Genomic DNA, 11,362 nt, shown 5'->3' on the forward strand with positions numbered 1-11,362 from the left:
TATCACACAATCTGCTGCTTTGTCAAGATGCTGCACGCAGCCATGTTGTTTTGGGGTTATGGTGTTGGGACAGTTTGTTATAGCTGTGCAGTAGGAGGCAGTGGATTTCAGTTTGATTAAGAAGAACGCAATTATGGACTCAGAAATGTGGAAGCTACATCTGCTTTCTACAGATGCCTAGTGCATGCTTTAGTAAGTACAGCTGCACAGCAGTGTGTGTTCATGTATGAATGCATGTGTTTAAGGCAAGAATGACAGGATATGGGAAAGGAGGTTGGGTGCTGCTATGAGTTGTGCTCCCACCCTGTGAGCACGTTCTCAGACAATCCCAGTGTGCTGTCAGGGTTTTTGATGGTCCCCCTTGCCATGTTTCACGCTTGCTACCCTCCTGAAGCTAAGGCTAAACAGCAGCCTATGCCACAGGACTTGGCAGTCCTTTATGTAGAGTGTTTGACTGAGCTATCTGGTGCAGCCATTTCAAACACCAACATTCTGGACACTTCTCATAGCCTCCATGGATGCCTGTGCTGCTGTGCCTCACTGCTGTCAGCCCTCAAGCCAGCAATGCCCAAACTGGAGTATGATGCATATATATTAGTGCCCCTGGGTTGCAAGGACTGGGTTTTAGTCCTAGTTTGTTTTTCCTCCAAGGAAAAGCAAGTCTCTTCTTGAGTGTGGGCTCAAGAGGAGTGAGCTTACTGAGTTGAGGGTGATTTTCATCCCTAAGCTTTCTCTCGTTACCCCCAGGAAAGAAAGCGGTGATGGATTCCAGCCCATTCCTGTCGGAGGCCAATGCAGAAAGAATTGTGAGAACCTTGTGCAAGGTCCGGGGGGCTGCGCTGAAGCTGGGACAGATGTTAAGCATCCAAGGTAAGTGGGGGCATAGGTCCTCAGCTACCCTCATCAGCTGCGCTGCCTGGTGGGGGCAGTCAGTTTCTTGTGATATGTTGTGGGCTGTCTGAAATGCGTCAGTGCAAAGTGAATGCAGACACTAAGCATGTTGCTTTCTAATGTGAGAACAGCAATGGTGGTATGTTTGATTCAGTTCAGCCTAATCCCAGTCTGAAATAACTATTTTATAGACTTCATACCGCTGCTTTCTCAGTGCCCCTGTTGTACATCTGAGCTCAGTCAGGCACACAGCTGAAATCTTAACAAACTTAAAATTCTTAGGACACTATTATAAGTTGCACCTGATATGTGGCCAGAGCCTGGTTGTAGAGGTACTGCTAGCCTGGCATGTAAGTGAATATGGGACAGTGGAAGACCAGCTCTGAGGAACACAAATACTCTGGATTTCTGTCACTTGTCTGCTGTCTCCTAATGTTACTGAGCTTTGGCAGGAGTTTGGGACACACCCCAATTGACTTCACTCAGATGTCAAGAACATACAGGACTTACCAGTTTCAGTGGCAGTGTGCGGCCCTCATCTGACTCCTGTGACAAGTGTGTGGTGTGCTTCTTTGCATGGGGAGATGACAGGCCCTGGGAACCCCAGTGCAGTCGTGGTGGGAGATACTTTCAGCAGTGCACCATATTCTGTTCTTGGACTGGCTATTTGGACAAGTTTTAGCACAGTTCCTGCCACTTCTTGGGCTCCTCTGTGACCTAGTGAGTTTGAAATGGCTTCTTCTGTTAACAGAGTTATGTGCTAATTGAATGTAGGTGTGCACTGTTGCCTTGTCCAGGTGCAGCTGAGCACCTTCTCCCATGCTTTCTTATGAGGGTAAAAATATATGTTTGCTGAATTCCTTCTGACGCTTAAAACAAGTCACTTTTATTGTCTTTTCTGTCAATGTAGCTGCTTTTCATTTGAGTTGTTTACAGAAGCAGATGCTGAACAGTAGTTACTCTGAGTCCAGCACTTGCGTAAGCGGTGTTTTCATATTGCACAGCTTTCTAGTGAAACTGCTGCCCCTTGGAATGAATTGGATAAAACCACATTGTGAACACGGGGTCATTGGGCTGACTCTCCAGAGGGTTTATTCTGTAATCTGGGTCCATGACACGGCATCCTGTCTGAATGCTGTATGGCTGGCAGACGACAGGCTGGGGCAGAGCACTTTGCTCTTTAGGGTTGTGCAACCTGTCATTGTAGCAAAGGCCTCCATGCTGTGCAGAGCTGCCCGCTGCTCTTGGCAATGCCACTGCTGGATGTGTGGGCTCTGTGACTTCTCCCAACAGAGACAGTGACCATCATGACAACAGATGCTTGATTCCAAAGTATAAGAGGTTTCTCAATGTGTTTTCTGGTGTTTTTATACTTTGTGTTTCCATTGTTAAGTGGGAGAGGGTGCAGAAAGTTCCGCTAGCTGCAGCAGGAGATAAACATAGGAGAATTTCAGGTAGGATGCAGATTTTGAAGGGAGTGAGAAGGAATGAGTAGTTTTTTTCCTCTTGCTGTGTGCACACAGGAGTTCTGGTGGGCTCATTTCCAAAGGTGCAGTGCTTCAGGTCTGCCTAAGGGTGCACTTCTGGGCATGGTATTTCTGAACTAGAATTGCTTTGATAACCATCACTGAGGTGTGCCTGGGGACAGGAGAACCTGGCTTGGAGTGCAGACATCTGTTACTTTGTGTGCTGAAGAAGGACTGCAGAATGCAGTGCCTGTGCTGACTGCTGTTTGCTTTAACCCTTGGCAGATGATGCCTTCATCAATCCGCACCTCCAGAGGATTTTTGAGCGCGTACGTCAGAGCGCCGACTTCATGCCAATAAAGCAGATGATGGTGAGGAATATCCCCGTTCCTTCCTACTTACTGGGTAGGAGGGGCAATATCAGAATCAGTGTCATCTGTTACGTACCCTGGTAGGGGAGGCTGGCAAGTATTTTTATGTTTTAAGAGTATTCCCTCAGTAAAGGTTGCATTTTTTTCCATTGTTTCTGACATCTGATTCCTGATCTCAGCTGTGTGGTGCTGTTTCTCTCCTATACATAGAAATTCAGCTCTAGGCAAAGGAAAAGTGTGTTTTTTTTTATGTCCTGAGGCTCTGCTAGTGGAACAGGAAGTTACGTACAAATACGATCATGTGGGTCTTGTTTTAATGTGGCCTCACTTTTTTCTCATTGGTATTAAATCTCTGTTTAGAAGTGCGTGAATCCCATTTTAAATGCAAGCTCACAAGTGTTAGTCTGATGGAAATTCGGGCAATATTGTCCTTTTGTTTATATCTAACCCAGTTTCAATTAGAGTTAGAATGAAGCAAGCTGTTTGCTTTCCTTTTGTGTATGTTCTCTTTCTCTCTCCCTCCCTTGGATAATTGAGATGAGAAGGTTAATGCACAAGCCAGTCCTACTTTCCTTCTGATAGACACTGAGCAGAGCCAGCACCTAAGCATGGCAGTCTGGCAGTGTAACAAAAAGGCTGTTAATGCAGGTTGTGGTGTTTAATTTTCAGTATTGCCTTTAAAGAGAGTCCCTCTTGCGTGCCTGGATTGCTTCTAATCAGCTTGTCATGAGGAAAGAGAATTTTCTGGATGATAACAAGTGACCCCAAGAAGAGGCTGCTTTTATTCCTAGGACTGTGTTGTTTGTGCTCAGGATAGCTGCTCTTTCAGCCACAGTAACAGCCTCACACAGACCTGCTCAGTCCATGTAGAGAGAGGGAACCAGTGCTGGCTAGAGCACTCCATGCAATTGCTTGCTCTCTGGGAGGAAAGGAGGGCAATCTAGAAAGCAGAGTGTAGGTACTCAGTGCAAGTAACTTTAGAGGAATGTGATTGCAAACAAAAACCTTAAATCCTTGCCTTTCGTCTCCTAATGGTTTCCTTTCATTTGTAGAAAACGCTGAACAATGACCTTGGACCCAACTGGAGAGACAAACTGGAATCCTTTGAAGAACGCCCTTTTGCTGCTGCTTCAATTGGTCAGGTTCACCTGGCACGCTTAAAAAATGGAAAAGAAGTTGCTATGAAAATTCAGGTGAGCTTTACAGACCAGCCTCTTCTCTCACTTGTGCTCCACATTTCGGCCGTGGAGCTGCACACATGTGTTTACTGCTAAATAGATAAACATTTGTCTCAACACTGTCCTTTCCAATTCTGTTCTGCAGTACCCTGGAGTTGCCCAGAGCATCAACAGCGATGTTAATAACCTGATGACTGTCCTGAGCATGAGCAATATTCTGCCTGAAGGTAAAAAAAGACCAAGTTTTGTCCCTCTGATACGTGTTGAGATCTCCTAACACCTTTCACACTGTATCTTACTTGCTTTTCTCCATGCACTGGAGAGAATCATAGAATCATAGAATGGCCTGGGTTGAAAAGAACCACAATGATCATCCAGTTTCAACCTCCCTGCTGTGTGCAGTGTCACCAACTACCAGACCATGCTGCCTAGAGCCACATCCAGCCTGGCCCTGAATGCATCCAGGGATGGGGCATCTACAGCCTCCTTGGGCAACCTGTTCCAGTGCATCACCTGTCTCTGTGTGAAAAACAGAGGGTGAGGGAGGAAACAGTGGAAAGAATTTAGAACTCATTAGTCTTCCTTGGAGGTGATTTCTTACAGAAAGCAGAATGTAGTGGCTGTGGATGCAGGGCCAATTTGGGGAGCTGTATTTCACTTCCCTTTCCTAATGCAGACCTGTCGCTGCAGTTGTTGAGTGTGTGCCTGCTCCAGTGTTCACTCAGTGGGATGGGAGGTTCACCTGTTTGGATTTTTCTGTCATGTTCATGCAAACATATACATGCATGCAGCAAAGTACTGTGCTTTTATCTGTGTGCTCTTTATAGTCAAGGACCCACTGGTACTCTTGGCAAAGTCTGAAGTGTCTGGGTATACTCACTTTTGATGGCTTTCAGCATGGCAGTGCTGACACAATGCAGTCACACTTTGTTCCTGTCATTTTCTGGCACAGCTGGCAGAACTCATTCTTCCCTGTGTTTCCTGTAGCCCTCTGCCTGTCATTCTCTGCTCATCCCAGAGTTGTGCAGAGGTGTAGCTACTGGTCTGGGTGTATCTTGGAGTCCCAGCACTTGAGTACATCCATTTTTCAGGAGTGAATGCAGATTTACTACTGTTTTTTTCCCCCAACACCCATGTGCAGCAGCTGTGAATCTCAGCAGGACTGTACAAATATTGCGCTTAAACCAGGCTGTGTGCTGACAATTGGCAGTTCCTCTATGGTGGCTGGGCAGGGCCCTGCAGAAGTTGCAGTTCCAGCTGTGTCTGGCCCAAAGCACAGCTGGGTTTTCCAGCTCTAAGACTGGGAAGGTCCAGATTTGGCAGTTCAGGCCCTGGCCGTGTGCTGATGAAGCTCGTGTGTAGCCATGTGGCTGGTTTTATGCAGTGCTCCCAGTTGCAGGCAGACACGGTCTGGAGGGTTTTTTGTTCTGTATTTGCCAGAGCTGGTTTTTGGGTGCTTCTGCTCCCTGGTGTGTCTCGCTGCAGAGCCATGTCAGCACCACACCAGAGCTGCCATGAACACAACAGCCGGAACAAGCAGCTTGGGTTAAGGGCTGGGAGGGTGGGGTAGGTGGGTCTGGCTGTACAAGCACAGTGTGAATAGACACTGCTGTGCAGCAGCTGCTTTGCCACAGCCTGGGATTACATGCAGAACCTGTATCAACTTGAAAATGCATGTTGGTCTCTGGGATTTCTTCTGTTCTTCAGCCCAGAGCTGGCTGGGCAGCAGGCTGTTCCTCAGCTGCAGCTCTGCCAAGCATTATCTGAGGAGCTCTTTTTATTTTCTTCCCCCTAAGCTTTCTCTGTTTTCTGCTGTTTGACTTTTAAGGTTTGTTCCCTGAGCACTTGATTGAAGTCCTGAGCAGAGAGCTGGCCCTGGAGTGTGACTACCAAAGAGAAGCTGCCTGCGCAAAGAAATTCCAGTACGTTCACATCGGTGTCTTCAACCTTTCTCTGCGAGTGCATGTGAAATGCAGAGAGGTGCCTTAACTGTAGGGATGGGTGGGAAGTGAATTGCGTGGCCTGGGGACACAAGGGAATAGGCTGTGCTCGTGACCCCTAGTGTTACTGCCCCTTCTCAGCTAGGTATGTTTTCATTTAGCTGACCTGTTGCTGAATGTTGGAGCTGGTGTCCTCTATTTCAGCATGAAGGTACTGTAGTAACTCTTGAGGCCAGGCTGCAGTGCTGTTCTAGCTGTGGTGAGCTTTTCTTTTGTCTAGGAGCATTTTCAGTTCGGCCCTCTCACAGCAATTATTGCCACCAACACTGGCTGCTCCCTTTTCTCACTACGGTGCTGGCATACAGATTGCTTTTACGCTAAGCCTGGACCTGGGAGTACTGCTGGAGGCAGGCTTTGCCCCCTTCAGAACTGTTCTTCTGTGAATGTAGTCTTGCCCTGAAGTGGAGTAGGTTGAGCTGAACAGCTCAGTGTCCTAATGCTGCTGCTTCAGCAGATGATGTGACCTCAGGAGTCATCAGCAGCTGTAACTCGGTGGCATGGCTCCTGGTGACTTGATCCCTACTGTAACCGCTGAGCAAAACATCCCCTGGCAGCTGCAGCCAGGGTGTGAGGAGCGTGCAGCAGCGCTGCCTTAGGTTGCGTGCAGGGCTGTGTGTTGTGCAAGGTGCTGCAGAGGGATCTGTGTGCTCGTGGCACTCCTAACCTTTTCCTCTCCTTTCTCCATGTTGTAGGGAGCTGCTGAAAGACAACCCCTTCTTTTACGTTCCAAGAGTAGTGGATGAGCTGTGCAGCAAACACGTCCTGACCACAGAGCTGGTGTCTGGCTTTCCCTTGGATCAAGCTGTAGGGCTGAGCCAGGAGATCCGAAATGAGGTACTGTTGGATGGTCTCTTTTCACCAAGCATGCCTGGGCCTCCCTGCTGAGTGGGAGCCTGAGGGTTTGTGGGAGGGCAAACCCTGAGACGTGTAATGCAGGGCTGGAGTCAGCCATTGCCTGGAGTCTCTCCAAAGTTTTCTTTGCAGTGAATTTGGGAGCAATGCTGAGTTCTCCCTAGGCTGGTTTAAGCCTTACAGGCACTGGCAGTCATGCACAGGGAGCAGTTTAAAGAGGGTGAGCGGCAAAGCTAGTGAAGGGAATGTAGGCTGAGCAACTTCTAGCTTCTCTGTTTCTCTCAGATGACCCCAAGCCTGGGAGGAATTGTCAGCTGGGGGAAGAAAGCTTTTGTTTTTCAGCTGTTTTCTTGGGCAAGTGTGCAGAAGTATCTCTGCCTCCCCCACACTCAAACAGCCGGGTATCACCTCTGGGGCTGAGGTCTGCTGGAAGATACCTTGCAGTAAAAAGGAGCAGGGATGTGGTGGTGGCCAGGAATTGGTGCTGAATATAGCAAGGGACTGGAGTGCTGCCGTAGGAGAAGCAGCTGCTCTAGCAGCAGAAATAACTATCCTGGTATTTGGATATGGGTAATTTTTTTTTGCCTCGGTGGGAGTTGCCGGCTGTCAGCAGGTCACTGGGGAAAAGTGCAGATCCCGGCACCATGCTGGGCTTGATGTTATGCCAGAGCTGGTTGCCTGTGATCCCTGAGCTGCCTGTCCTCTTGAATGGGCTGCTATATCATCAGGGCTATTATCAGTTCCTTCCAGTGTGGAGCTGTGCTCCTTGTGTGCTGTTAATTGCACGTGTGAACAGGCCTTCCACCCTGCTGACTTGTTCTTACTCTGATTTTCAAGATCTGTCACAACATTCTGGTGCTGTGTCTGCGGGAGCTGTTTGAGTTCAGGTATATGCAGACTGACCCGAACTGGTCCAACTTCTTCTATGACCCACAGCTGCACAAGGTAAGCTCAGGCAGCACCCCTTCTGCCTGTACAGGAGCTGCTTTTCACCCGTTCTTGACTGTTCCCCACACCCAAAGTTTTACGAGTTCCTGAACGTGTTGGGTGTCTTCTGATGACAGGCTTCCCTTAAGTGGTTGATGCTGTAATACAAAAAGGTTTGTCCATTTCCAGGTGGCTCTGCTGGACTTTGGAGCAACACGAGGGTTTGATGAGAAGTTCACCGACGTTTACATCGAGGTGAGAACTTGCAGTGTGTCTCAGGGTGCTGCACTGGGGCTCCTAGGAGTATTTCCAAAATTCCTTTCTCTTAGCTGTGTCACTGTTTGAATCTGCTTTCAGCTGTGGAGGGAAGCAGGGATAGAGATGAAATCTGTCCCAGTTTTAACCCTTACTTTTGTCCCATGCCTTATGCACGTCTGCTGCAAACCTCTGGCTTCCTGTGTTCTGTTTAAACCACATTACAAATGTGGAGGACTGTGATGCTGCTTACCAGGGGAGCTGGGCAGCAGTGTGTGTCTGGGAGGGAATGCTGTCTTCTCACTCACTCGGAATTCATTGAATTTATTACATGAGGGTGCGCAGGATTTGCTCCTTCTGTTCACTGTCTTTTCCTGACACAGACTTGTGAATTCTGCAGTCATATGCGCCTCCTTCTTGATCAGCTTTTTCTGCATTTGCTGAGTTGAGCTGCAGGGGCCAGCAGACCTCACCTAGAGCTTCTCACAGTTCTGCTGTGTTTCTGCAGTGATGAAGTGATTGGGCGTGCAGCTTTTTTGATGTCTTTTATGTTCTCTGGCCTGTATGCAGTTATAGGAGAAAGCTTTGCAGAGCCACAAGCTGTATGTTATTTTCACTAGCTCTTAGCTGGTCTGTGCAGACCCCTAAAGAAGGGGAAGAGAGGCAAGAAAGTGAGACTGTAGTCTGAAAACATGCCAGTTATCATCCATATCTCCTGAATGTGATGTTCCTATTCAGGTAATCAGAGCAGCTGCTGACATGGACAGAGAGAGAGTACTGAAGAAGTCCATTGAAATGAAATTCCTCACTGGCTATGAAGTCAAGGTACGGAGGTGAAGCATCTGCCTTTAGTGGTGGGCAGTGAAAGGTTTGAAGAATGCGGGTCTTTTACTTGCACAGATTTCTTGATGGCAGTGTGAAAGCCCCGATGCTGGGCTGAGGGAGGAGGGTAAGAGTTGTTTCAGCTTTTGTTCTCCCATTTCTTATGGCAGCAAGAGCCACAAGGATGTCCCCAGGTTACTCTTTGTCTCCCAGCAAGACCTTGCAGGTAGCGATGCTGCTGCAGTCTCATGGCTGAGCAGACAGCTGCTTGAGGCTGCCATAAACAGCTGTTGATTGGTCTATCAGGATCTGGGGTCTATCTTCACTGTGGGTATAGCTAGGTATTTCTCTAAGCTGCTGTTGTTAGTACTAGCATTTCTTCTTTTCCTCCCTGGTCTTTAAGGTGTTTGGTGATGTTATTTGTGCTTCTTTCTTTTGTGCAGGAAATGGAAGATGCCCACTTAAATGCTGTCCTCATCTTGGGAGAGGCTTTTGCGTCTGAAGAACCTTTTGATTTTGGCACCCAAAGCACCACTGAAAAGATCCATGGTTTAATCCCAGTCATGCTGAAGCATCGGCTTATTCCTCCACCAGAAGAAACCTACTCTCTTCATCGGAAGATGGGGGGTTCTTTCCTTATCTGCACCAAACTGAAGGCCAAAATTCCTTGCAAAAACATGTTCGAAGAGGCATACAGCAAATACTGGAGCAATAGGGGCAAGAAGCCGGAGGATTAGTAAGAATGAACTAATGTACCTTGTTCTGAGGGCACAGTCTGCGCCTTGCAAAGAGCGCTCTGGCTTCACATGTGTTGCATTGTAGCTCTCCATCCTCTTGAGATGCAGCAGCCTGTGCCCTGCAAACCAAGTGTGTTTCACGAGGACAAAGTTTGTTCTTTCATGTTCTGTCTGTCCTACACTAAGACTGCCAGCACAGTCTGCAGCTTGCAGGAAAATAGCTCCAGTGTTTCTGTACTGTTTCAAGGCACCAGCCAACTACCTTGAATACATTTTTAACATTGTGATGGTGTGGCTGCATAGCAATTGGGTTTTATAACGGGTATGTGAAGGAGGGAGAGCAAGAGTGGAATTCAGTACTGAAACCTGTTGGTAATTCTCCAAAACAAATACTTGTGTTTTTTTTTAAAGAACCTTCACTTTCTCGTTAAGGTGGAATTCAAGTAGTTTTCATTATAGGATGAAATACCGAGGTGTACCCCTGCCATGAGGTGCCCCCCCCCTTTTGCCCTGGTTTTGTAAGTCAAGTGGTGGCAGTCCAAGAACCTTCCTGGATTTTACTGACACTGATTTAATACAAGGGGTGTGTGTGTGTGCGTGTGTGCATAGGATGAGGTTTTGAGCTTTCTGCTCCTCTTTGGCTTGCAAAGCAAACATAGGAAACATTTATAAAGAAGCCAGAGAATTGAGTACCGTGATCTTTTAAACCCACTTAGACACGCACGCACACACACACTCACACTCACACTCTCACAATCCTTGGTTCTGGGAGACGGCTACTTACCAGCAGTACTATATCTCAGCACAGACAGTGGGTTTCTTCACTGTCTGGTAGGTATCATCTTTCCTGATATTGAGTTAGATAAGTTCCATCTCTGACACTGATTGCTTGCTGGACTCTTAGCTAAGAAGTGAGTCTGTCTTTGTGGCTGTTCTCTGGTAATGCAAAGCTTATGGCAAGGCAGCCAAACACTTCCTGTCTCTCGTGAAGATTTCAAGCTTTTGCTGATACGTCACATTTAAAACCAGACGCACAATTTTCAACTCTTGGAGTCAAGCTAGCAAACTTTCTTAGATTTTTGTACAAAGCCCTGTACCTGTACGAGTTCTGATTTCAATAAACAAGTGCTTGTGCGGTGGGCCTGCAGTTCTTCTGTCTTCTGTTGGGGTAATGAATGTCTGGCTGACCCAGGTGCTGTTGTGTGGGATAAACAGCAGAGGAGAAGGGGAAGTTTCTGGGTATCTTCCTGTTGTGTTTTTTGGTTCCATGAATTGTAATGTGACCACTGCAAAACCACCTGTGGCCTGTTTATTCCTTCATCTTTCCAGTGCAGCCCTGTTACATGCTAACAGTGGTGCTGATAAGGTTACCAGGAGCCAGAGCGATGCCAGCCTGAACATCTGCCTGCCCAACAACAATCCCTAGCAACAGACTCCGTTTTTCCCTTTCTTAATCACTCTGTTACAAGTATTCTGGACACTTCTGCCCTTCTCCCGCTTGTGAAGAAAGTGACAGTCAGGAGTTGATGCTTACCTGGTGCTAGTAAGGCAGGTGTCCTCAGCAGCAGACTCAGCTGATCCTATTGAGTTAGCACAGCCCAAGGTTGCAGAGGGTTGTATGATCTGATCTTAGACTTTGGTACACTGTGAGAAATCCTGACTGCTGACATTTCTGGGGGTAAAGAATAGGTAAGTGAATAAACAGCCTCTCTCAGGAGGCTGAGAAACAGGGGAACAGGTTGTTGGGTTACCTTTCTTCCATGACCATAAATGTGGATCTGCTTCATATCAAACACCGTTTCAGACTCAGTACTAAAAGTCCAAAAGCCTTAATAATTTGCATTTTGTGACATGAGGAATTGC

The 11,362-nt window shown here is 47.4% G+C and overlaps 1 protein-coding gene across 1 annotated transcript in view; it reads left to right on the forward strand.

Annotated features, from left to right (window-relative positions):
* COQ8A (coenzyme Q8A) overlaps positions 1–10,638 on the forward strand; it is a 28,313-nt gene extending 17,675 nt beyond the window's left edge. The window contains exons 6-15 of the mRNA XM_072333222.1: positions 748–870; positions 2,643–2,728; positions 3,781–3,921; positions 4,052–4,133; positions 5,735–5,828; positions 6,599–6,740; positions 7,596–7,703; positions 7,875–7,940; positions 8,679–8,765; positions 9,206–10,638. Of these exons, the coding sequence (XP_072189323.1) occupies positions 748–870; positions 2,643–2,728; positions 3,781–3,921; positions 4,052–4,133; positions 5,735–5,828; positions 6,599–6,740; positions 7,596–7,703; positions 7,875–7,940; positions 8,679–8,765; positions 9,206–9,499 (1,223 nt within the window). The 3' untranslated portion in view covers positions 9,500–10,638. The remainder of the gene's footprint in view (positions 1–747; positions 871–2,642; positions 2,729–3,780; positions 3,922–4,051; positions 4,134–5,734; positions 5,829–6,598; positions 6,741–7,595; positions 7,704–7,874; positions 7,941–8,678; positions 8,766–9,205) is intronic.
* The last annotated feature ends 724 nt before the right edge of the window (positions 10,639–11,362 follow it).

Source organism: Excalfactoria chinensis, chromosome 3 (genome assembly GCF_039878825.1).
Source record: "Excalfactoria chinensis isolate bCotChi1 chromosome 3, bCotChi1.hap2, whole genome shotgun sequence".
Lineage (NCBI taxonomy): Eukaryota > Metazoa > Chordata > Aves > Galliformes > Phasianidae > Excalfactoria > Excalfactoria chinensis.